This window comes from Halichoerus grypus, chromosome 2 (assembly GCF_964656455.1).
Source record: "Halichoerus grypus chromosome 2, mHalGry1.hap1.1, whole genome shotgun sequence".
NCBI classification, from domain to species: Eukaryota; Metazoa; Chordata; class Mammalia; order Carnivora; family Phocidae; genus Halichoerus; species Halichoerus grypus.
The window spans coordinates 172,205,595-172,233,439 of NC_135713.1; the positions used below are offsets into that span (position 1 = coordinate 172,205,595).

The window sequence follows — 27,845 nt, forward strand, 5'->3', positions numbered from 1 at the left end:
TAACCAACTGAGCCACCCAGGCATCCCTCTATTTTTTTCTTAAATGGGTTTTGTTTATTCCCATTCTTTCATTTTTACTGATAAAAGTATCTAATGCTATGAATTGTCCTTTGATCATTACTTTAAATGTATCCATAGCTTCCATTATCTATTAAGTCCTTAAGCTATAATATGTGCTCTGATCTACCATGATACTTTTTAAAAGTATTTTCAGACTTAGAGTTCACTAAGTCTTTTTGGTGATGGTTTTATTTTTTTATTTATTTATTTTTAAAGATTTTATTTATTTATTTGACAGAGACACACAGCGAGAGAGGGAACACAAGCAGGGGGAGTGGGAAAGGGGGAAGCAGGCTTCCCACTGAGCAGAGAGCCCAATGAGGGGTTCGATTCCAGGACCATGACCTGAGCCGAAGGCAGATGCTTAACCAACTGAGCCACCCCGGTGTCCCTTGGTGATGGTTTTAGATCAACATTTTTTCTGTCATTAGCTTCCTTCTCTCTTCTCTGCAGTTGTTCTCAGTCTGCCTTTGCTTCAGAAGACTTGAATTGGGGCAAGAATGGGGCAGGAGTATAAGGAATCACACTCTGGTTTTTGGTGTTTTTATTTTTTACTTATGGTATTTTGAATGTGTCTACTGAGGCCATAGAGGCAAAGGCTTAAACTGCAGCCAATCTGAATCTTGACAGAATGCTTTGTGATCCTTCCAGAGCACAGGAGGATGGGCGGTATTGCTAGAAGGCCATATCCCACTTGCCTCTGTCTCCCCTGGGAGGCTGTCACAGGGACAGTGTCTCTTTAGCTCACAAGTTTTTTGTTTTGTTTTTTTAGTGCATGTGCATGTGAGAGAGAGAGAGAGAGCAAGGCGGGAGGAGGTGGGGAGGAAGGGCAGAGGAAGAGGGAGAGAGAGAATCTTAGGCAGGCTCCGCTCAGCACAGAGCCCAACACAGGGCTATGTTCCACAACCCTGAGATCACCACCTGAGCTGAAATCAAGAGTTGGATACTTAACCAACTGAGCCACCCAGGTGTCCCTAGCTCATAAGTTTTGATGATGTATATGGCTTTCTGACCTAACCTCTCAGCTGCAGACTATAAAACCATTTAGCTATCCTCTAGAATAGGCTCCTGAGCAACAACATATCCTACAATTCACATTTGAAGTCACCAGACTTTTTTTGCTTCATTGTTTTTGCTGGTGTTTGGGACAAGGACCATAAATCCCTTACCTCACAGGCACTCAAAATATAAATCAAAATCATCTGTGGCTCTACATATACTAAAGCCACAATATGAGATCTTGCCAGAACACTCTTAGTCTCTTCAGAGTTATAGACTTTATTGGTAATAAGCAATGCACACATTTCACTTGGCAAAATAAACAATGCTGGGCTCTTGAAGGAGGCATTCAATAGAACTTTCATTTTCCTAGTAGGTCCAAATAGCCTGTTTAACTGAGAAACAATGGCCTCCTCAAATAATTCCTTTTAAATTTCCAGTCCAATAAGTAGTCCTCTAAATGTGTCTTTATCTTACCCTGGGCCTTAACCTATTTTTATAAATTTTCAATCTTGCCCCATCCCATAAAGGCTGAAGGCCAAATCCAGGATGCACATTCTCCTGGGACCAATTAACATTGATTGTCCCATGGATAGGCAGCTGCTTACCTGATAGGGCACTCATGTGAGCCTAAAAATTCCACCACAAAATAGGGGCGCCTGGGTGGCTCAGTCAGTAAAGCATCCAATTCTTGGTTTCGGCTCAGGTCATGATCTTGCATTTGGGGACTCGAGCCCCACGGCCGGCTCTGTGCTCAGCGCGGAATGTGCTTCAGATTCTCTCTCCCTCTCCCTCCTGCTCATTCTCTCTCTCAAATAAATAAATAAAATCTTTATAAAAAATTCCACCACAAAATAAACAGGCAAATAAAACAAAAAACCCTATCAAGTGCAGCTACCTACCTACATGCCTGATGTCTGTTGATCTTATTACCACAGATTGGGTGCTTTCATTGCTTTACAATCCAGAGGCCCAAACCCTCCAAGCAAGCCATTGTTTCAAGCAAATATAGTTAATGCTGAGACCTACAGCAACCCAAGTAGGTACCCACTTAAAAAAAAATGCCTAATTCCCATTTCCGAGATGACACTGTCCTGGCCAAGAACTCATGGTTGGAGATGACTTTGCCTCAGACAACAACACCCCTGCCCAAGACCTTGCTGTGATAGATAACTTTGCCTCCTGTGCTAGAGAATTTTGGCCCCAAACATTAAAACCTCTGCTTCAGTAACATCCATGGACTGTATCTCCTAAGGAGCAAATTGAACACAGGAAATTTTTGCTTTTTCTTCTTTTGATATTAGAGATTCTGTTTCTGAGCTCACTGTCTGCCTAGCTCATGATCCTGGTATACTGCTTGCTTTCTGCCAAATTGTATACCTCTATACTCCCGTGCCTAAAGGAAAATCTGATAGAAGTTACTACTATCTATGCTATTCTAAAAATCAATGGAGATTATTGCTTTTCCCCAAAGGCATCTGCCTCATATTAGTCAACCTCATGATCCCCTGGGGAAAGGACAACTCACTTGCAATGCCTTCTACTAATCCTTCTAGTTGTCCACCATGACCTCCTGCCCCGCATCTCTGACATAATCGCTCATTCCCCTTGGTCACATACAAATACTAGTAAGTGTGTGCATGTGTGTGTATGCATTCAAGCCTTCTTTCCATGACAATTCACTTCTTTTCCATTTCAACTTTTTATTAAGTGTAACATACATATTTAAAAGTATACATATCACAAGTGTATGGCTCAACACATTTTCATAAACATACTTGTGTTACTACCAATAAAAACAAGACATTAAATATTCCAACAGATTAACAGCCCTCCCCTTTTGCCTTCTAGACAACATTTCCCCATTACCTCCATAAATTAAAATAAATTAAAATCCTGGGTGTATTTTAATGTTTCTCCAGGTATCTGGAGGCTTCATCAGTGTTTACAGTTTCCTTGCAGATGTTTCAAATCATCCTATAATATCATGTACCATGAACTGGTCTCATTGTTCATCAGCACATTCTTCCCATGGTCACATTTTTTTGGCCAGCAGAACCACTGAAACTGGCTTGCCATTGGTTAACTTTTTTTTTCCCCATTGGTTAACTTTGAATCCAAATTGTTTTTTTCCCATTTGCCTCTGTTTCAGATATGGATGCCTACTGATACTGAAGACAATAAACAATTCATAGATTCCAGGTAATAGATCCTTGTCATTTTTCCAAATCGTTCTTGACCTGCAATGTGCCAGGTGTACCAAGGTCTGCAGGTTCCAGTGGAGAACCTTGAGCGCCAAGTCCATGCCAATGGTGGCTTGGTAGTGCGAGGAATTCTGGTGCATGTAGTGCTTGATGATGCTGGTCTTGTCTATGCCCACATCAGTGAACGCTAGCACCTTGTGTAAGGGCTCCTGTGCAAGGTCTGCACCCTGGCAGCTGGCCTGTTGTGCTGGGCAAGGCTGGGGAAACACAGCTGGGGTTTGGCACTGGAGAAACTCAGGGAGTAAGTGTGTTCGTACATTTTTTTTTTTTTTTTTTTGGTATTCTTTATTTTGGTTCATACATTCATCAGCTGGACTTCACTACAAAGTAGTTTTTCAAGAAGATATTAGAGAACTATGTCCCCTAGGTTATTTGATAAGAGTGTTTGCTTATTGGGGCACCTGGATGGCTCAGTTGGTTAAGTGTCTGCCTTCAGCTCAGGTCATGATCTCAAGGTCCTGGGATCCAGCCCCTCATCGCCTCCCTGCTCAGTGGGGAGGCTGCTTCCCCCTCTCCCTCTACTTTTCTTCTTTTTTCCCCTCCCTTCCCCCCCCTGCCTCCGCTCATGCTTGCACTCTCTCTCAAATAAATAAATAAAATCTTTTTTAAAAAGTGTTTGCTTATTTACTTTATAGTCAAATGACATCTTGGTTTGGTAAAATATACCTATGTAAAACTTAATTTTCCCCAGAATTCTGTATGCATTGCTTTACTTCTTCTGGCATTGAACATAGTGATAGTGAAGGCTGAAGCCTTGCTGGTGAACCTGGGTTCTCTTCTCTGTTCCAAGATCCCACTAAATTCATCCTAACTGAATGTCTTAGACATGGATTCACAACATGTAGTCAAAGGTGCATCCAGCTCTGTTGAGCTTCATCTTAGTCTCCCAGCTCATCTTAGATGACTGGAAAATGTCTAACTCTGGTGTTCCTTCCCCTTCTTGATGAAAATAGTCATTGTCTGAAACGGTTTCTACTAATGCTATGGCTGTATTCCTCCAAAACTATGTTAAAGAGAATTTTCTGGATTTTTTTCAATTCACCTTCTTATTCATAACTGCTTATAGAAAAATAAAGTGACCATTCTGGTGAGTTCTTAGGATGCTAGCTGAGCAGTTAGAAAAGCTGTAATTCCTCCAACTGAAGAGTGTAAAAGTAGTCCATGAAGATCAAGAGATTTTGAGGGAAGGGATAATAAATTTTGCCTTCTTCATTTTCATTGTGGAAATTGTGAGTGTCATCAATGATGATGTTTTCTTTTCTTTTCTCTTCTTTTTTAATTTTTTAAAGTAAGCTCTAGGCCCAACATGGGCTTAAACTCATGACGCTGAGATCAAGAGTTGTGTGCTCTACCAACTGAGCCAGCCAGGTGCCCCAATCTTTTCTAAGTGATAAAGGTTTTCTGGCTACATCCTGGGGAATTTCCATTGTTGTTATTGTTCTTGTTGTTAAAAATAAAAGTATTGCAATTTTTCCCAATTTAAAACTGGAAGAAAATCTATCCATGAACTATGCACAGAGTAAATAACAAACTGTGCACAGAGTGATTAACAAATTAATGTTCCTAAATAACCCTTAAGTAACATCTATGAAGATCATTTAGGAAAAAGCAAAGACTAACTTGATTTTCTAACATCCCAACAAGTTTCTTACCTTGCAAAGTTTTTCAAAGGCATATTTTTACAGAATTAAAGATATCATTGATTATACAATGAAAAACATCTTTGTAGTATGGTCCAGTTGCCATGATTCAGGTGAGACTTGGAAAAGATTTAAACATCCTTGTGTCATTCCTCTGAAAATATTTCATACTGGTCATCTAAGAGGTGTTGACAAAGCTCAGAAGTAAACTGGCCACTCAAAAAATGTCATCAGGACTGTATAAAGGGCCTTATTCAAGTCTCTTACTGTTTGGGTGGTTTCAAGATTGTGGGATTCAGGGGGCGCCTGGGTGGGTCAGTGGTTAAGCGTCTGCCTTCGGCTCAGGTCAGGATCCCGGGATCCTGGGATGAGCCCCGCATCGGGCTCCCTGCTCAGCGGGAAGCCTGCTTCTCCCTCTCCCACTCCCCCTGCTTGTGTTCCTGCTCTCACTCTCTCTCTCTCTGTCAAATAAATAAATAAATAAAATCTTAAAAAAAAAAAAGTTTGTGGGATTCAGGATAAAATATCTGGGCGCTTATATCAATGAAAAGAACTTGCATTGTCTTCAGTCAATATGGAAAGCTCTTTACTCAAGTAGAAGATCTCTAGCACGACACACACTTTCCCAGTGTAACCACCCATTTTTACCAGTTCATGCTTTAAAGTGAAGGCAGCTTGCAAAGAGTAGCCTGTTAACTCTTTATTTAGTACCCCGAAGAAGGTATGTAGGACTAGTGGATAGCCCTGGGCAATTAGAAGAGCATCACAGATTACATTCTTGTTCTCTTGCAAGCCCAGATGCAAAGACCAGGTCCTAGAAAATATCAATGTCCCTGGACCAACAGAGCCCATTTCTTTACATATTAACTGTGCAAGTCCTTTGTGTTGTGAGAACAGTTTCTTGCAGAGGGCTTCCAGAATATCTCTTTCCTGTGGCACTAGATATGAAAATAATTAGAATAAATTTTAAATCACCGGGAAACTTCCAATTCCAACCATGACAAAGTAGCTTGTCCCAGACCAATCCTCCCACCAAAAACAACTATGAAAGCTGTACAAAATAAATAAGAGTGATTTGAAGACCAGAGGAACAATCAATACAAGCACGACTTAAAAGGTTACAATCTTTGATAGACAGGAAGCCCAGGAAGTTGCTTCACATTCACCCCAGCTTTTGGCCTAAGGATACTTTCTATATCGTGTTATGAGTGAATAGAGCCCAAGCAGAAATTAGCAGTCTTACTAGGCTGAGGAAAAAGAGGTTGGAATTCACGGCTGTCAGATACTTACTCAAAAGACTTAAATCTTACAGAGTATATTCTTTGATCACAATAGAATTAAATTAGAAATCAGTAACAGTAAGATGTCTAAAAAATCCCCAAGTATTTGAAAATTGGACAGGAAAATTCTAAATAACCTATCCATCAGAGAAGAATTCATAAGGAAAATTAGAAAAACTTTCAAACTGAATAAGTAAAATTCAACATATAAAAATTTGTGGAATGCAAATAAAGTAGTGCTTAGAGAGAAATATAAAGCTTGTGTTAAAAAGGGAAAAGTCTTAAAATTAAATGATCTTAGTTTCCACTTTAACAAATCCAAAGTAAGTAGAAGAAAGGAAATTATAATCACAGAACAGAAATCAATGAAAACAAACAACAGATAAAATTACCAAATCCATAAGTTGGTTCTTTGAAAATTAAATTAAATTGATAAGCCCTTTACAAGAGTCATCACAAAAAAGAGAAAAAGTACAGATGAACAACAGAAATAAAAATACTGTATCAGTACAGATCTACACATGTTTAAAAGACTAAAAGAGAATGCTATAGGGGTGCTTGGGTGGCTCAGTCGGTTAAGCATTCTAATCTTGATTTTGGCTCAGGTCATGACCTCAGGGTTGTGAGATTGAGCCCCATGTCAGGATCTGTGCTAAGCATGGAGCCTGCTTAAGATTCTCTCTCCTCTCTTTGCCCCTCCCCACTCCTGGTCTCTCTCACTCTAAAAAAGAAAAGAGAGAGAATGCTATAAACAATTTATAAACATTTTTTGCCAATATATTTGACAAATGAGATGAAATGGACAAAATCTATGAAAATAAAACACCAAAACTGACATGAGAAAAAAACAGAAAATCTGAACAGGTCTATATCTATTCAACAAATTTTGTTCATTACCAAAATCTTCCCATTAGGAAAACTTCAGGGAGTTTCAACAGTGATTTTTATAAAATATATAAGGAAGAAATATCACCACTCTTACTCAAACTCTTTCAGAAAATAGGAACAATGAACATATCTCAGCACATCCTATGAGGCTAGAATAATTCTGATTCCAAATCCTGACAATGCAAGAAAAGAAAGCCACAGACCAATATCCCTCATGAACACAGACAAAAAGAATTTCTCAGCAAAATATTAGCAAACAGAATCTAGAAATATATAAATAGAATAATACGACATGACTAAATGGGTTTTTTTTTTTTTTTGGAATGAAAGGTATGTTTAACATTAAAAAAATACCATCCAATATAATTAACCATATTAACAGAAAAAGGTGGGGGGGGGGGGGATATGGTCATCTCAATAGATCCAGAAAAAGCATTTGATAAAATTATTTCCCTAGTACTCTCAGAAAATGAGAAATAAAGGGGAACTTAATCAATATGATAAAGGGCACCTAAGAAAAGAAATACAGAACACTTTCTCCTTAAGATTGAGAAGGAAAATTTTCTACTTTCAGTTCTTGTATTCAACATTTTTCTGAGGTCTTAATCCTAGCCAGTGTAATAAGGTGAAGAAATAAGAGTTATTAAAATTAGAAAGTAAATACTAAAACTTTTTCTATTCACAGAAAACAGGGTTGTTCACATAGAAAATCGATTTTATATTGATAAAAGACTCAAGTCAAAGGAAAATACAACATTTGTATGTACCTGATAAATGGTTTCAAAATAATAGAAGGCAAATTTGACAGAAGTAGAAGGAGATGTAGATAATTTTAGTTGACTATTTTAACATACTTCTCTCACTAACTGATAGACAAAATCTTCAGAGACAGACAACAAAAATCAGTAAGGACACAGTAGATTTGAACAACACAATTAATAAACTTAGCCTAAGTGTTTGTCCCCTTCCACATTTACCAGAATTCTGCCAAAAGTATATAGCAGAAGTAATAGTGAGACTAAGTTATAAAACTAGGTTATAGAAGACTAGAGAACATGTTTCTTCACGCCCTACCCCAATTGCTCACTCTGGGGGAAGCTGCTATTCCATGAGGATACTCAAGTAACTCATGAATAGATTCATGTAGGGAGGAACTAAAGTATTTGACCAACAGCCAGAGAGGAACTGAGGACTGCCAACAACCTTAGTTGCTGGCTTGGGAATAGATCTTCCCCCAGCTGACCCTTTAAATGAGATGGGGCCCATAGCTTGATTGCAATGTAGTGAGAGACTTGAAGTCAGAATCACCCAGCTAAGCCACTCCCAGATTCCTGACCCACTGAAACAGTGACATAATAAATGTTTCTTGATAATTTAAGCTGCTACATTTTGGGGTAGTTTATTACATGGCAATAGGTAATACATCAAAAAAAGCAGAAAGACTGGGGCGCCTGGGTGGCTCAGTCGTTAAGCGTCTGCCTTTGGCTCAGGTCATGATCCCAGGGTCCTGGGATCAAGCCCATCGGGCTCCCTGCTCAGCAGGGAGCCTGCTTCTCTCTCTCCCACTCCCTCTGCTTGTGTTCCCTCTCTTGCTGTGTCTCTCTCTGTCAAATAAATAAATAAAATCTTTAAAAAAAAAAAAGGCAGAAAGATCAATATAAATTTCCAGTGTTTAAAAATTAAGCAACATATTTTCAAACAACCTATAAGTTAAAATGGCACAGTGGAAATAAAAAATATTTTGAACTAGATGAAAATGAAAACACAACATATTAAACCTTTGGAGGAATCAATGGCTCTAAAATAAATTTCTTGAAAAAGAAAAGATGTAAGATCAGTTACCTAGGTTTTCAGACTTATTGTCAGATAAGAACAGCAAACTACACACACACACACACACACACACAAAAGTAAAAAGGAAAAAAAATAAGGGTAAGAGGAGATATCATTGCAATTGTAAGAAAAAATACAATAGAGGGGCACCTGGCTGGCTCAGTTGGTGGAGCATGTGACTCTTGATCTCAGGGTTGTGAGTTCAAGCCCCATGTTGGGCGTAGAGATTACTTAAAAATAAAATCTTAGGGGTGCCTGGGTGGCTCAGTCAGTTAAGCGCCCACCTTGAGCTCAGGTCATGATCCAGGAGTCCCAGGATAGAACGAATTTAACTATTTAATTATTTAACTCCCAGCCCCTCATCGGGCTCCCTGCTGGGCAGGGAGTCTGATTCTCCGTCTGACCTTCCCCCATCTCGTGCTCTCTCTCTCACTCTCTCAAATAAATAAATAAAATCTTTTTAAAAAAATCTTTAAAAAATAACAATAGAGAAAATCAGCAATGTCAAAGTTGGCTCTTTTTTTAAAAAAAATTTATTTATTTGAGAGACAGAGTGCACGAGGGGGGGAGGGGTAGAGAAAGAGAGAGAGAAAAACCTGAAGCAGACTCCCTGCTAAGTGCAGAGCCCAACATGGAGCTGGATGCAGGGCTTGATCCCAGGACTCTGAGATCATGACCTGAGCTGAAATCAAGAGTCAGCCACTTAACTGACTGAGTCACCCAGGCACCCCAAATTTGGTTCTTTGAAAAGATCAATAAAATACTTAGCAAGACTTATCAAAAAAAAAGAGGGAAAAATAAGTTATCAATATCCAGAATAAAAAAGACGTCCTTGTGGTTTCTATGGACATTAAAAAGTTAAGAGGTATTTATCAACAACTGTTCAAAAACAGGCAAAACAAACTTATGGATATGGAAGTCAGAAAAATGATTGCATTTTTGTAGAATAATGACTGAAAGAATACATGAGGGAGGCTTCTCAAGTTCTTGTAATGTTTTATCTTCTTGATATGGATATTGATTACATAGAGGCATGTTCACTTTGTGAAAATTTATCAAGTGTGTATGGCTTCTGCACTTTCTTGTACATATGCTATATTTTAATTTTAAAATTTTACTTAATAATAGGACATAGAGGTGAATATTTTAAGTGCTTATATTAGGGAAAAAAAGGATTAATACTGACTTAAGCATCTCAAGAAACAGGAAAAAGGACAGCAAAATAAACCCAAATAAAGAACAAGAGGGGCGCCTGGCTGACTCATTTGGTAGAGCATATGACTTGATCTCAGGGTTGTGGGTTTGAGCCCATGTTGGGCATAGAGTTAAATTTAAAAATAAAAACAGATTTAAAAAAAAAAAGAAGAAAGGTTATTATACAAACAAGAGCAAAACCTAATTTTAAAAAGAAACATACATACAATAGACACAATAAATAAAGTCAAAAGTTGGTTCTTGGAAAAGAATAATGAAAACAATACCAATGTGAGTCTTCCAGCATGCCTGGACAAGAACTTAAAAATAGAAAAAGTACAAAAAATCAATATCAGGAATTCAAAACAAGACATCACTAGAGATCCTGCAGACAATGAAAAATTGTAAGAGATTATTATCTTTTTTTAAAGATTTTATTTATTCACTCGAGACACAGGGATACAGAGAGAGAGAGAGAGAGCACGAGCAGGGGGAGAGGCAGAGAAAGAAGCAGGCTCCCCGCTGAGCCAGGAGCCGGACGTGGGGGGTCGATCCCAGGACCCTGGGATCATGACCCCAGCCAAAGGCAGATGCTTAACCATCTGAGCCACCCAGGCGCCCCGTAAGAGATTATTATGAACAATTTTATGTCACTGAATTTGAACACTTAGAAGATACAAATTTCTAGAAAAATATAACTTGCCAAAATTGACTAAAGAATAGAAAAATTGAATACTGTAATCTTTAAAGAAAGTTCATTTAGCAGTCAAAAATATCTCCACAAAGAAAACTGTAGGAAAAAAATGATAAATATGACTTCATTAAAATCAAGAACATCTTTTCATCAAAACAAAACACAGGGAGTGGGAAAAGTCGTGCAATGGGAGAAGAGATTTGCAACATAAACAACACACAGAAGACATGTATTTAGATTTTTCTTTTAATTCCTACAAATCAATAAGAAAAAAAAGACAAACCAAAAAAAGATGCTTTAAGCAACATTTCTTAGAGAAGGAATTTCAAGTAATCAATAAGCATATGACAAAGTTCCCAACTTCATTAGTAACCAAAGAACAAATAAATGCAAATTAAATTTATAATAATACCTATAGGTGCCTAGAAGACAGGCAACATTTAAATGTGGCCTATTTAAAGTTTTTTAAATGTTGCCTATCTTGTATGGCTGAGGATGTGGAAGATTGGGTAAGCATGTAAATTGGGAAACATTTTGGCATTATCAACTGAAGTTAAAAATACAAATACCCCAGGGTGCCTGGGTGGCTCAGTCAGTTAAGCATTTGCTTTTGGCTCAGGTCATGATCCCAGGGTCCTGGGATAGAGCCCCACATCGGGCTCCCTGCTCAGTGGGGAGCCTGCTTCTCCCTGTGCCTCTGCCTACCGCTCTGCCTACTTGTGCTCTCTCTCTCTGTCAAATAAATAAATAAAATCTTTAAAAAAAATACAAATACCCTATGACCCAACAATTCCACTTGTGCTCAGGAAATAGATGCAAATGCCCACAGGGTGTCTGAAGCAGCATTCTTTATAACAGATCAAACTGGCTATGACTCAAATCAACATAGCAGTAGAATTTATAAATAAATAGTTGTATGTTCACATAGGAATATTTTATTGCAAGGAAGATTAATGAACTATACACAACATCTAACAAATATAATCTTGAATGAAGAAGCACCACAAAAATAATATATACAGTGTGGTTCCATTTTAATAAGTTCGAAAATAAGCAAAACAAAGCTATATTTTTAGGGATGAGCACATAGAAGATAAAATTATAAAGAATGGTGAAAATGTGACTAGCATAAAATTAGTATGGAGGTAACCCAGGGTGGGGATGTGACCAGGAAAGAACACAGGAGATTTTTAGGGTGCTACTGATGATTTATTTTCTGATTTGGGTGATAGATATACAGCTATTTATACACAACTGTTTCATTATATTGTTCATTTAGTTTCATGTTCATTTCTGTAGGCATATTTCACAATCTTAGAAAAGCACTGGTTGAAAGAAAAGAAATAACAAATACTGGAAAAGAATGAGCCAAACTGGGGCACCTGGGTGGCTCAGTTGTTAAGAGTCTGCCTTCGGTTCAGGTCATGATCCCAGTGTCCTGTCAAATAAATAAATAAAATCTTAAAAAAAAAAAAAAAAAGAATGAACCAAATTAACTTTATTATGGTGTGCCTAAAAAACCAGGAGAAATAACTGAAAAGCTATTCCAATTACTAAGATAGTGGGTTGATATAGTAAATATAGTAACTGTAGTATTTTCCTATATAACAGCAATTCATAGAATACATAATGATAGAACAACTTCATTCCAAAGCAACAAGACTTGGAATTGCTAGAAATAAATCTCTACAATAAATATTCAGCAACTCAAGTGAACACTCAGGTTTTAGAAACTTCTCATAATTTGGCTTGGGTCAAGGGAAAGTCTCCATGTAGACTTATAGTCTAAGTTATGTGTTCCAGGCCAGGTCACTATGGGTGTCATTGTCTATTGTGTTTATAGGTCATTCAGGAATTTCTAAGGAAGGGGAGCTCCCTCCCTAAGTTTGGGCTAGGTTGGGACACTCTGAATCCCTTTGATGTAATATTATTTTAATAGGTCCTAAATACCACATTTTCTCATAAAGAAGTTAGTGAAAATATTTTAGAGTGAAATACAAGACAGAAGATTAACATATAAGATACCTAAGAAAAGCAAACTGTTTTAAAAGTGCTTATTTCACAAAATAAGTAAATTTTATGTTCTCTTAGGGAAAAAGCCTGAAATAAGGATATAAAAGATGAGATGTCAGACTGATCAGACCGATATGGAAATACCAGCTACTGAAATTATAATTCCTTAAAAATATAATTTACCAAAATCAATTTGAGGAAACAAAAAGCCTGAGTAGTCCTTTAATTATTAAAGAATTAGAAATAGTAGTTACAAATCTTCTCACAAAGGGCTCAGATACTTTTACAGGCAAGTTCTACCAAAATCTCAAACAACATATTCCAATTTTATATAAATTTTTCTGAAGGATAGAAAAAGAGGAAATATCCCCAACTCATTCTGCTTTCACTGTTATTTTGATTCAAACACTAAATAAAGAAAGAGAGAGGACTATTATTAGACCCTACAATGCATGAATTTAGATGCAAAAATTCTGAATAAAAAATTAGCAAACTGAATAAAAGTGTATTAAGGAGATTAATACTCCAATATCCAACTGGATCTGTTCCAGGAATGCAAAAATTGTTTAATATAAAATATTAACATGTCATTTGTTAATTAACAAATGAAAAGGATAAACATTTGTGACAACAGAAACAGAACATGCGTTTGATAAAATTCAATATTCATGATAAAAAGAAAAATCATTTACTAAACTAGGAATATCATGGAACTTCCTTAATCTAATAAATGGTATATTCAAAAATACCTAATGCAAACCTCAATTTAAATGAGAAAATCACAGAAATATTCTCTTTAAGATCTGAAGTAAGGGATGCCTGGGTGGCTCAGTTGGTTAAGTGTCTGCCTTTGGCTCAGGTCATGATCCCAGGGTCCTGGGAACAAGTCCTGCATCAGGCTCCTTGTTTGGCAGGGAGCCTACTTCTCCTTCTGCCCTTGCCCCTGCTCGTGCTCTCCCTCTCTCTTGCTCTCTCTCTCTCTCTCTCTGACAAATAAATAAATAAAAATCTTAAAAAAGAAAAAAAAAGATCTGAAGTAAGACCATTTCCATTTAGAATTATACCCAAAGTCCTCATGGGTTCATTAAGACAAGAAAAAAATTAAAAGCAAAAGATTAGGAAAAAACTAAAATCATAAGGAAACAACATTTTAAAATCAGTATACTGTTTATAAAGAACATAAAAAGAATCTAGGGACAAATCATTGAAAATAAAGAGAAAGTTTAGCAAGGTGGCCTAATATAAAATCAACTTGTAAAATCAGTTGCATTTCTACACACCAGCAACAATGATAAATTGAAACTTTTAAAGAAAAACATCATTCACAACAACAAAAAAAGTAGAAGAAGCTAGTAATAAAGGTAACAAATGACTGACAAAACTAGTACAGAGAAATTTATAAGACTTTAAAGACATTAAAGAAGGGCACCTGGGTGGCTCAGTCAGTTAAGTGTCTGCCTTCAGCTCAGGTCATGGAATCGAGCCTTGCATCAGGCTCCCTGCTCAGTGGGGGATCTGCTTCTCCATCTCCCTCTGCCCTTCCTCCCTGCTTGTGTTCTCTCTCTCAAATAAATAAATAAATCTTTTTTTAAAATAAAGACATTAAAGAAGTTCTAAATAAATGGAGAGACTTCCTATGTTAAAGAGGACAAAGATGGACTGATATAAATATGTCATTTCTTTCCCAAACTATCTATAGATCTATGTAACTGCAATCAAAATCCTGCAAGGGTTTTTTTTTTTTTTTTTTTTGTGGCAGTTAATTAGATTCTAAAATCTCTAGGAGAGAGTAAATGACTAAAATTACCAAGACACTCTCAAAGAAAAAGAATGAAAGAAAGTTTATCCTGTTGGATACTGATTATTTAGTATGAAATTACAATATTAAGACAGTACAGTGTATTTAAGGACCAGTAAATTGACTGAGGGTACATAAAGAGATTCTAGAAATAAGAGTTATATATAGATATATTTAATAATATGTTGGTGGTGGCATGGCAGATCAATGGGTGAAAGTGGAACTATTCAGGGACCAAAAGAGGATTTGGATTCTAGAATCTGTAAGTTACATTGACAAATCATAAGAAAAAGACAAAAGCACTATAGAAAAATGGGCAAAAGACAGAATGGGCATTTCTTAGAAGACTTACTTATGGGCAATAAGTATAAGAAGAGATGCTTTACCAAGTTAATAACCATGGAAATACATACCACAGAGAGATACCATTCTGTACCAACTTGAGTGGGAAGATGAAGGATGGTGAAAAGAAGAAAGATGAGATTTGACAATTGGAGAAGATAGAGGCATTTCTAATATACCGTTGATAGGACTGAAGTGACTCATCTACTCTGAAAAATAATCTGACATTATCTTAGTACTTGCAACTCACATACCTCCTGACTCAGCAATTCTACTTCTAGTTGTGCACCCGAGACTCTCTTGCAAATATGCACCAGAAGACTGAAAATGAATATTCAAGGTAACACTGTTCAAATAGCAGAAAACAACATGTTGCCCCCAAACGATAACAAAAACAGATAAATTAGAGATGCTGAGTATTGATGGCATTTCTCCAGTAACTGAATTCAGCTGTGCATGAGGCTGGGTCTCAATCTAGACATTCCAGTGACGTGATCCACTTCTCTTTTTGTTTAAACTAAACTGTTACTCTTACTTTCAATTAAAGCAGTTCATATTACACCAAGAAAAGTCTAATCAAAATCTAAAGAATTAGAGTCTGATATATTCAATGACTAAGAATACCAAAGAATGCCTGTTAACACCCACATGAGCTCTGATGACAAATTTCAAGATGGCGCTGATATGAAGAAAAGGAGGTTGGAACATACTCACACCAACAAGTCCAAAGAAGCCAGAATTAGGATACAATCAAGATGGCAGAGGATTAGGAGACCTTAGTTTTGTCTGGTGCCAGGAACTCAGCTACATAGCTATCAAATCATTCTGAACACCTGCAAACTCAACTGGAGATATAAGAAAAGAATAGCTGCAACTCTACAAATATAAAAGTGACCACTTTCTGCAAGGTAGGAGGTGTGGAGAAGTGAATTCAAGGTGATATATGGGAAGATGAACTGTGGGGGAGGGAGCATTCATCAGCCAGCTACCAAAAAGTGATATAGCAGCGGAGCACAAAATCAGAACTTTTAGAAGTCTGCTCCAGTGAGGAATGTCCTGGCCTGAAAGGCACCCAGGTGGCAAAGTGGGTGGACTCCTAGGTGGGACAGTGTGGTCTCAGGATCCTTGGGGTGACAGGAAGACCAGGGGGGACTGAGTGCAGCAGAGTTCCCAAGCATCGGAGCAGGGAAGCCGGCTGCAAACAGTGGGCCCAGGAGTGGGCTTTCAGCTCAGGGTTGCCATAAACAGCGAACCACCTCTGAGCAGGGGCCCAGCAGACCCCCACCTTCCTCCCCCGGGAGGAGCGGCTCAGGAGTGCACCACAGGAGTCTTCAGGGTTTGGAGACTCAAAGCAGGGTCTTGTGCCTGAGATAGAAATGCTCGGTCACAGGCCACGTGAGCATGGAGTACAGACTGAGACCAAGGAGACAGGAGTGATTGACTGCTTTTCCCTGAGGGTGCACTGAGGAGTGGGGTCCCAAGCTCTTGGCTCTGGGGCTGGAGATTGGGAGACCACCATTTTCATTCTCATCCTCTAAAGACATGTGGAAAGCTTCAGAGAACAAAAACCACATAGAGCAAACTGGAGCCGCTTACTTAGCTTGGCCCCCCTGGCAAGGGCAATACAATTCCAACTGGGGAAAAAACACTTGAGAATCAAAGCAACAAGCCCCTCCCCCAGAAGATCAGCAAGAACATCCAGCCAAGACCAATTTACCAATCAACGAGAACTGCAAAACTCCAGCACTGGGGGAATATAGCATATAGAATTCATGTTTTTTCTGCCATGATTCTTTAGTCTTTCAATTTTAATTTTCTTTTCTTTTTCCTTTTTCAAACAATTTCTTATTTTATCAACTCGTTTTTTTAAATATTTTTTAATTTTCATTTTTACAGTTGCATTCTATCCCTTCGGTATTTAATTTTATTTTTGTATATATATAAGTTTTTCTTTCTTTGCAATTTTGAGATGTAGTTTCTTCTAACAAACTGACCAAGATACACTCAGGATATAGTGTATTGCACTGTTCTGTTCACCTGTCTGTTTATATCCCTTCTTTTTTTGTTGTTATTTTTTCTCTTTTGTTTTTTCTTGTCTTTTAATTTTCATTTTTACAGTTACAGTCTATCCTTTCATTGTATTTAATTTTATCTTTGTACATATATAGGTTTTTCTTTCTTTACAATTTTGGGATCTAAGTTTTCTAACAAACGGACCAAAACATAGGATCCAGTGTATTGCTCTATTCTGTCCACCTGTCTGATTATATTGCCTTTTTTTCTTTTCTTTAAAAAAAAAAAAAAAATATATATATATATATATATATATATATATATTGGTTTTGGGTGTCTTCTGGTTTGCTTAGTGTATATTTCTCTGGGGTCGTGGTTGCCATTTTTGCATTTTGTTCTCTTGGTCATTATTCTTCTCTGGACAGAATGACAAGACAGAAAAACTCACCTCAAAAAAGAGAACAAGAGGCAGTACTGACTGCCAGGAACCTAGTCAGTATGGACATAAGTAAAATGTTGGAACTAGAGTTCAGAATAACAATTATAAAGATACTAGCTGGGCTTGAAAAAAAGCATAGAAGACACAAGAGAATCCCTTTCTGGAGAAATAAAATAACTAAAATTGAATCAAGTCGAAATAAAAAACTCTATTAATGAGATGCAATAAAAAATGGAGGCTCTAAGTGCTAGGATAACTGAGGCAGAAGAAAGAATTAGTGATATAGAAGACTGATGATGGAGAGTAAAGAACATGAGAGAAGGAGAGATAAACAATTACTGGATCATGAGGGGTGAATTCGAGAGATAAGTGATACCATAAAGTGAAACATTATTAGAATAATTGGGGTTGCAGAAGAAGAGGAAAGGGGGGCAGAAGGTATATTGGAACAAATTATAGTGGAGAACTTCCCTAATTTGGGGAAGGAAACAGGCATCCAAGTCCAGGAGGCACAGAGAGCCCCCTTCAAAATCAATAAAAATAGGTCAACACCTGACATACAATAGTGAAACTTGCAAATCTCAGAGACCAAGAGAAAATCCTGAAAGCAGCTGGGGACGAGAGGTCTGTAACCTACAATGGTAGAAACATTAGATTGCCAGCAGACCTATCCACAGAGACCTGGCAGGCCAGAAAGGACTGGCATGATATATTCAGGGTGTTAAATGAGAAAAACATGCAGCCAAGAATACTTTATCCAGCTAGGATGTCATTCAAAATAGAAATAGTGATAAAAAGCTTCCAGGACAAACAGAAACTAAAAGAATTTGTGATCACCAAACCAGCCCTACAAGAAATATTAAAAGGGATCCTCTAAGCAAAGAGAGAGCCCAAAAGTAACATAGACCAGAAAGGAACAGAGACAATATACAGAAACAGTGACTTTACAGGTAATACAATGACACTAAATTCATATCTTTCAATAGTTACTCTGAATGTAAATGGGCTAAATGCCTCAATCAAAACACACAGGGTATCAGATTGGATAAAAAAGCACGAGCCATCAATATGCTGTCTGCCAGAGATTCATTTTAAACCCAAAGACACCTCCAGATTTAAAGTGAGGGGGTGGAAAACCATTTACCATGCTAATGGACATCAAAAAAAGCTGGGGTGGCAATCCTTATATCGGACAAATCAGATTTTAAACCAAAGACTGTAATAAGAGATGAGGAAGGAAACTATATCATAATTAAAGGGTCTATCCAACAAAATCTAACAATTGTAAATATTTATGCCCCTAACATGTAAGCAGCCAATTATATAAGCCAATTAATAACAAAATTAAAGAAACACATCAATAATAATACAATAATAGTAGGGGTATTTAACAACCCCCCCTCACTGCAATGGACAGATCATCTAAGCAAAAGATCAACAAAGAATTAAGAGATTTGAAAGACACACTGGACCAGATGGACTTCACAGATATATTCAGAACATTCCATCCCAAAGCAACAGAATACACATTCTTCTCTAGTGCACATAGAACATTCCCCAGAATAGCTCACATCCTGAATAATACATCAGGTCTCAACAGGTACCAAATATTGGGATCATTCCCTGCATATTTTCGGACCACAATACTTTGAAACTAGACCTCAATCACAAGAGGGAATTTGGAAAGAACTCAAATACATGGAGGCTAAAAAGCATCCTACTAAAGAATGAATGGGTCAACCAGGAAATTAAAGAGGAATTTAAAAAATTCATGGAAACAAATGAAAATGAAAATACAACTGTTCAAAACCTTTGGGATACAGCGAAGGCAGTCCTAAGAGGGAAGTATATAATGATACAAGCCTTTCTCAAGAAACAAGAAAGGTCTCAAATATAAAACCTAACCTTACACCTAAAGGAGCTGGAGAAAGAACAGCAAATAAAGTCTAAACCCAGCAGGAGAAGAGAAATTATAAAGATTAGAGCAGAAATCATTGAAATAGAAACAAAAGGACAGTAAAGCAGATCAACAAAATTAGGAGCTGGTTCTTTGAAAGAATTAATAAGATTGATAAACCCCTGGCCAGACTTATTTAAAAAAAAGAAGAAGAAGAAGAGGGAGAGAGGGGGAGACAGAGAAAGGACCCAGATAATTAAAATCATGAATGAAAGAGGAGAGCTCAAAACCAACACCAAAGAAATGCAAACAACTATAAGAACATATTATGAGCAACTATATGCCAAAAATCAGGCAATCGGAAAGAAATGGATGCATTCCTAGAGATGTCTAAACTACCAAAACTGAAACAGGAAGAAATACAAAACCTGAACAGACCCATAACCAGCAAGGAAATTGAAGCAGTCATCAAAAATCTCCCAAAAAAGAATCCAGGACCGGATGGCTTCCCAGGGGAATTCTACCAAACATTTCAAGAAGAATTAATACCTATTCTTCTGAAACTGTTCCAATAAATGGAAATGGAAGGAAAACTTCCAAACTCGTTTTATGAGGCCACCATTACCTTGATCCCAAAACCAGACAAAGACCCCATCAAAAAGAATTACAGACCAATATCCTTGATGAGCATGGATGCAATAATTCTCACCAAAATACTAGCCAATAGGATCCAACAGTACATTGAAAGGATTATTCACCACGACCAAGTGGGATTTATCCCTGGGCTGCAAGGTTGGTTCAACATCCACAAATCAATCAGTGTGATACAATACATTAATAAAAGAAAGAACAAGAACCATATGATCCTCTCAATAGATGCAGAAAAAGTATTTGACAAAGTACAGCATCCTTTCTTGATCAAAACTCTTCAGACTATAGGGATAGAGGGTACATACCTCAAAATCATAAAAGCCATCTATGAAAAACCCACAGCAAATATCATTCTCAATGGGGAAAAACTGAGAGCTTTCCTCCTAAGGTCAGGAACACGGCAGGGATGTCCACTATCACCACTGCTATTCAACATAGTACTAGAAGTCCTAGCCACAGCAATTAGACAACAAAAAGAAATAAAAGGCATCCGAATCGGCAAAGAAGAAGTCAAACTCTGACTCTTTGCAGATGATATGATACTTTATGTGGAAAACCCAAAAGACTCCACCCTCAAACTGCTAGAACTCATACAGGAATTCAGTAAAGTGGCAGGATATAAAATCAATGCAAAGAAATCAGTGGCATTCCCATACACCAGCAACAGGACAGAAGAAAGAGAAATTAAGGAGTCGATCCCATTTACAATTGCACCCAAAACCATAAGATACCTAGGAATAAATCTAACCAAAGAGGCAAAGAATCTGTACTCAGAAAACTATAAAATACTCATGAAAGAAATTGAGGAAGACACAAAGAAATGGAAAAACGTTCCATGCTCATGGATTGGAAGAACAAATATTGTGAAGATGTCAATGTTACCTAGAGCAACCTACACATTCAATGCAATCCCCATCAAAATACCATCCACTTTTTTCAAAGAAATGGAACAAATAATCCTAAAATTTGTATGGAACCAGAAAAGACCCCGAATAGCCAGAAGAATGTTGAAAAAGAAAAGCAAAGCTGGCAGCATCACAATTTCAGACTTCAAGCTCAATTACAAAGCTGTCATCATCAAGACAGTATGGTACTGGCACAAAAACAGACACATTGATCAATGGAACAGAATAGAGAGCCCAGAAATGGACCCTCAACTCTATGGTCAACTAATCTTCGACAAAGCAGGAAAGAATGTCCAATGGAAAAAAGACAGTCTCTTCAACAAATGGTGTTGGGAAAACTGGACAGCCACATGCAGAAGAGTGAAACTGGACCATTTCCTTACACCACACACAAAAATAGACTCCAAATGGTTGAAAGACCTAAATGTGAGACAGGAGACCATCAAAATCCTAAAGGAGAACACAGGCAGCAACCTCTTCAACCTCAGCCGCAGCAACTTCTTCCTAGAAACATCGCCAAATGCAAGGGAAGCAAGGGCAAAAATGAACTATTGGGACTTCATCAAGATAAAAAGCTTTGGCACAGCAAAGGAAACAGTCAACAACAATGTAAAATGCAAAAATACTGAATGAGATGGTGCAGTGACAAGCACCAATTTTGACACACGTGTGAGAAAATTATTTTCAAAAATAGGGGTTGTGGAGAGCCGTGTTCCATGGGCTGGGGCCCCAGAACCGCCCACCACTCACCGCGCCCCAACACCAGGCCACCTGCTGGCGATTCACCGGCCAGGCTCTCGCCGTCTGAGTCAGCAAAGACCTCGGCCAGCTCCTGGTCGGACATGTCGGTCAGCTCGGTGAGGTCCAGGAGGTCAAAGTGCACCTCCAGGGAGGAGACGCTGCTCAGGGGCTCTGCAGGGCGGGCGGAGGGGGCTGCTCATAATGGGCACAGTCTGTCCACCCAGGGACCACCTTCCCTCCCCCTGCCGCCGCCGAAGCCCCAGGGAAGAACCAGAGCTCTGGGTAGAGCCCTGCGGGGTCAGGGTAAGATGGGGCAGAAGCCCCATCCCCCCATCGGCTCTCCACACTCAAGACTGAATGCCTTCTGGGTCCCCCATTTTGCAGATGGTATAGCCAAGGCCACAGAGCCCGAGCTGTAAGAGCCCAGCGCAGCACCCCTCCCCCACACACACCTGGGGGAGTGTTTGGACAGGATGTGGACCTGACCCTCCATCCCCCAGGGGCTCACGGTCCCTCCAGAGTACATGCTGGGCAGGTCAGCTGTACTTATGCCTCCTCTCTGTGACCTGCAGGAGCCCCGGGGCTGGTATTGGGATGCCCACCTCCTCCTCGGCCGTGGGTGAGCAGTAGCTCTCCCCTGCCCCGTGGGCCAGGGTGCCCAGGGCTGCCTGTGGTCCCTCCACCTCCTGAACGGTTTCTGCAACAAAGATGGAAGGTGTTACCTGGGAGGAGAGATGCCGGTGGGGAAGACTGGAGTCTGTGGCTCACGGAGCCCTCCTCTGAGGCTCCGGGCAGCGACCAGGGTTGCCTGGGGTGGTCTTGGGCTGGGGTCCCAGACAAGGGCCACTGGGTCCAGGAGGAGGGGAGTGTGCAACACTGTTACCTGTCTCTACTTTCAGGTCCAACCAACCGGCCCATGTCACTTTTGCATTTCCTTGCCTTTTGGGTCTCTTTGATCCAGAATGGGCCCTGCTTGCCTGTCTGTCCTCTGTGGATGCACTTACAAAAATGCACGTTATTCTGTTTGAATGCATAATGATTTATTTTCATAGTAAAAGAGACTGGGGGATATTCAAAAGAAAAAAAAAAAAAGAAACAGTCAACAACAAAAGACAACTGACAGAATGGGAGAAGATATTTGCAAGTGACATATCAGATAAAGGGCTAGTATCCAAAATCTATAAAGAACTTATCAAACTCAACACCCAAAGAACAAAGAATCCAATCAAGAAATGGGCAGAAGACATGAACAGACATTTCTGCAAAGAAGACATCCAAATGGCCAACAGACACATGAAAAAGTGTTCCACATCACTCAGCATCAGGGAAATCCAAATCAAAACCTCAATGAGATACCACCTCACACCAGTCAGAATGGCTAAAATTAACAAGTCAGGAAACGACAGATGTTGGTGAAGATGCGGAGAAAGGGGAACCCTCCTACACTGTTGGTGGGAATGTAAGCTGGTGCAACTACTCTGGAAAACAGTATGGAGGTTCCTCAAAAAGTTGAAAATAGAGCTACCATATGATCCAGCAATTGCACTACTGGGTATTTACCCCAAAGATACAAATGTAGGGATCCAAAGGGGTATGTGTACCTCGATGTTTATAGCAGCAATGCCCACAATAGCCAAACTATGGAAAGAGCCAAGATGTCCATCAACAGATGAATGGATAAAGAAGATGTGAGATATATATATATACAATGGAATATTATGCAGCCATTAAAAGGAATGAAATCTTGCCATTTGCAACGATGTGGATGGAACTAGAAGGTATTATGCTGAGCGAAATAAGTCAATCAGAGAAAGACATGTATCATATGATCTCACTGATATGAGGAATTCTTAATCTCAGGAAACAAACTGAGGGTTGCTGGAGTGGTGGGGGTTGGGAGGGATGGGGTGACTGGGTGATAGACATTGGGGAGGGTATGTGCTATGGTGAGCACTGTGAATTGTGTAAGACTGTTGAATCACAGACCTGTACCTCTGAAATGAATAATACATTATATGTTAAAAAAAAGAAGATAGTAGGAAGGGAAAAATGAAGGGAGGTAATCGGAGGGGGAGACGAACCATGAGAGACTATGGACTCTGAATAACAAACTGAGGGTTCTAGAGGGGAGGGGGGTGGGAGGATGGGTTAGCCTGGTGATGGGTATTAAAGAGGGCACATATTGAATGGAGCACTGGGTGTTATACGGAAACAATGAATCATGGAACACTACATCAAAAACTAATGATGTAATGTATGGTGATTAACATAACATAATAAAATTAAAAAAAAAGAAATGAAATCTTGCCATTTGCAATGATTTGGATGGAACTAGAGGGTATTATGCTAAGCGAAATAAGTCAATCAGAGAAAGATAATTATCATATGGTCTCACTGATATGTGGAATTTAAGAAACAAAACAGAGGATCATAGGGGAAGAGAGGACAAAATAAAACAAGACGAAATCAGAGAGGGAGACAAACCATAAGAGACTCTTAACCATAGGAAACAAACTGAGGGCTTTTGGAGGGGAGGGAGGTGGGGGAATGGGGTAACAGGGTGATAGATATTACAGAGGGCACGTGATGTAATGAGCACTGGGTATTATATAAGACTGATGAGGGGCGCCTGGGTGGCTCAGTCATTAAGCATCTGCCTTTGGCTCAGGTCATGATCCCAGGGTCCTGGGATCGAGCCCCGCATCGGGCTCCCTGCTCGGCGGGAAGCTTGCTTCTCCCTCTCCCACTCCCCCTGCTTGTGTTCCCTCTCTCGCTGTGTCTCTCTCTGTCAAATAAATAAAATGTTCAAAAAAAAAAAAAAAGGACTGATGAATCACTGACCTCTACCTCAGAAACCAATAATACATTATATGTTAGTTAATTGAATTTAAGTTAAAAAAATGAAAAACAAACAAAGAAGTCAGAATTAAACTACCTGGAAAGTGATATCTCAGCTGCTCATTTTCCAAATTCTAAACAGATTTACTACAGTATAATGGAGATGATATTTGTTGTTGGAAGATCATCTTTTCTGTCCCAGGAAAATCTTAAAACAAACAAACAAACAAACAAAAAACCACATTCTTAATTTGCCATGAGAGACCCTCCCCCCATCTAACTAATGCATAGCATATCAAAAGTCTGCTTAGATTTAACCCCTTTTTCCCAATAGAAATATTGTTAGATATTGTGGTTAGATTCCTAGGTCAGACACAAATTGCAATTTTATATTTTATTTAAGTTTTTTTTTTTTTTTTTTTTTTGAGAGAGAGAGAGCTGGGGAGGGGCAGGGGGAGAGAGAGAGAGTGAGAATCCCAAGCAGGCTCCACGCCCAGCACAGGGCCTGATGTGGGACTGGATCACACGACCCTGAGATCATGACCTGAGCTGAAGTCAAGAGGTGGTAGCCTAACCGACTGAGCTACCCAGGCACCCCTAGGATTTTATTTTTAAGTAATGTGTACACCCAACATGGGGCTCAAACTCACAACCCCATGATCAAGAGTCACAAGCTCTGGGGTGCCTGGGTGGTTCAGTCGGTTAAGCATCCGACTCTTGATTTTGGCTCAGGTCATGATCTCAGGGTTGTGGGATCCAGTCCCACATCAGGCTCCACGCTGGGTGTGGAGCCTGTTTGAGATTCTCTTTCCCTCTCCCTCTGCCCCTCCCCTGCTCTCTAAATAAATAAATAAAATCTTTAAAAAAAAAAAAAGTCAAATGCTCTACCAACTGAGCCAGGCAGGTGCCCCACAAATTGCAATTTTAATGCCTTTTTTCAACATCTTTTTTTTTTTTTTTTTTTTGAGAGAGAGGGAGAGAGAGCACAGGGGAAGGGCAGTGGGAGAGGGAAAGAGAGAGAGCAAGAATCTTAGCAGGCTCCACACCCAGCAAGCTGGAGGCGGGGGTCCATCTCATAACTCCAAGATTATGACCTAAGCTGAAATCAAGAGTTGGATGCTTAACTGACTGAGCCACCCAGGCACCCCACAAATTGCAATTTTAATACATTTTAATCCTTGATGCTGCAGGAACACACTGTACCTGGAATGAAAATTAATAGGAAAAACGCATTAAGAGTCATCGAATACATTGCCATGTTCTTGGGTTCACTTTAAAGGCAATTAAAATTTGAAGATGAGATAGCTAGTGAAGGACTGCTGAGTTTTGCAGATTCTAAGAAAGAACCTTGCATTTTCAGAGATTTTAAAGTTGCCAGTGCAGTCTAACTTTATTTGAGGCTTCCCTTTTCCAAAATCAGATAAAATACCAGCATTATTCTTTTTCTTAATCACTCCAACTTAGGGTTACATTTTGGCCCCCAGATGGAGAGACAGAAGAGGAAGAGGTAAGGGGGTGCCTGGGTGGCTCCGTCAGTTAAGTGTCTGCCTTCAGTTTACAGCCCGCGTTGGGCTCCCTGCTCAGCAGAGAATCTGCTTCTCCCTCTGCCCCTCACACCACTCGTGTTCTCTCTCTCTCACTCCCTCTGTCTCTCTCTCAAATAAATAAATAAAACCTTAAAAAAAAAAAGAGGAAGAGGGAAGAGGTTTTAAGGGAAATAAATAGAAAGGTGTAAAGACAGATGAAGGAAATGTAAATAAAAGAGGCAAGTGGTCCTGACAGAAAGAAATGGTCAGTTACTGAAACTGAGCTCAGAAAGAAAAAGGATTCAACAGGCTTTTTCACTGGAAGTGAGTAAAGAGATGGTAGGGAAGAAAAATAGGGTTAATTGGATCTTTGTACCAGCTTGTGCTATTGACAGAAGGTAATGCGGCTTCTGTATGGAAGAGCTATCTTCTAAGTGGGTAGAGGAAAATAAGAGAGTGAATGATTGATTGTATCCACTAGACATTAGTAAATTAGGTGTTGAAATGTGAAGCCTATGATGTCACCCAAATCCCAAATGAAAACCTACCTGCCATCCTAGCCCTATGGGGCCTCCTTCCTAATCTCCCTTCCTCACTTGGGTTCGCAGGCAACATGTTGGAAATCCATTCCTTCATGGTAAACTGTCGCACATTGTTGTCTTTCACATGCCAGGATTCTGGCTCTTTAGCAAACACTGCACAGCAGAATGGCTCTATTTTGAGGGCACAGACATATCCACAAAGATGCCCTTCATCATATACTTCAAGGAATTTGCATGCGTAGTTTATCTCCTTCTTCTCCTTACAGAAGTGATAGACAGGCAACTTTCTAATGGATTTTTCTATTTCTGAAACTAACTTGTTAAGATCACTCACTTCTCTTTTAAAGCCAATTACTTCATCCCCATTTAAACCAATAAACAAATATCCCCCATCAGTATTTGAAAATGCAGAAATATATTGAGGGAGAATCTCTTTAATGCGTTGTAACAACTTGTCTGTTGAGAAGGCTTTCATTTCAACATGTGTGGATTCAGTAAAGGGGAGTTTTTCTCTGTACCTAAGTTGTGTCCTGTTAAAAAAGTCATCAGCCAAGGCCTTCACGTTACTCTCTACTTGTGCATTCTGCTTTGGAGACAATTTAGATCTATACAATCTCCCCTTAGTTTTGTTCTTGTCTGTGAGGAACTCCAATGTAGCAGTGGCATCCATGATATTTGTACATGTTACATCCCTTTTGTACAAATTCGACTTCAAGGTGGCAATCCGTAAACCAGAGGTTTTTGAGCTCCATGATTTGACAAAAATTAGAAAATATTCACCTTGCTGCATAAAGTCTAGGTATTTATGAACAGATGGAAGAATATTTCCAACAGAACTTTCCAAATCTAATCCTATTCCATCTTTTGGGTAACTATAGTTTTCATTCTCAATTTCAGCCTTGATCGCTCCCCCTCCAGAATTCAGCAAAGCAATCATAGCTTGTAAGATGTTTTCATTCTGCTTTTTTCGAAGTTGACAATCTTTCATTTTTTTCCTATTTTTCTCCCCAAGAGTGACTCTTCCCACACCTAAAATCAGCTCAGCAGAGTTAGTTTTCATATCAATACTAATGTTCATTTTCCCAGTAGCCATTCAATTTCCAAGCAGAAATCCTTTCCTGTAAAAAGAATTAAAAAGACAGAGCCATGAGTATAGAACCTGAGCAGGAGACAGCAAATTCTGTACTGTGAGGCAAATCCAACAAAATCCTTTGCTGTGTATATTCCACTGGATGTTATGGAAAGGGTACAGGGTAAAGTCTTTTTTTTTTTTTTTTTTTGGACAGAT

The 27,845-nt window shown here is 39.0% G+C and overlaps 2 protein-coding genes across 2 annotated transcripts in view; one reads left to right on the forward strand and one right to left on the reverse strand.

Annotated features, from left to right (window-relative positions):
* The window catches only part of LOC118527085 (schlafen family member 5), a 46,659-nt gene extending 43,394 nt beyond the window's left edge, over window positions 1-3,265 (forward strand). Inside the window, exon 6 of the mRNA XM_078063696.1 lies at window positions 3,212-3,265. Coding sequence (XP_077919822.1) covers window positions 3,212-3,228 — 17 coding nt within the window. The 3' untranslated portion in view covers window positions 3,229-3,265. The remainder of the gene's footprint in view (window positions 1-3,211) is intronic.
* A 1,879-nt stretch (window positions 3,266-5,144) lies between these two features.
* On the reverse strand, window positions 5,145-27,635 carry SLFN12 (schlafen family member 12). Its single transcript, XM_078066368.1, has 3 exons — window positions 26,564-27,635; window positions 24,630-24,697; window positions 5,145-5,905 (listed from the first exon to the last, which is right to left on the reverse strand). Exons 1-3 carry the CDS (start codon window positions 27,633-27,635, stop codon window positions 5,504-5,506), a joined length of 1,542 nt encoding a protein of 513 aa, XP_077922494.1. The 3' UTR covers window positions 5,145-5,503.
* Between the last annotated feature and the right edge of the window lie 210 nt (window positions 27,636-27,845).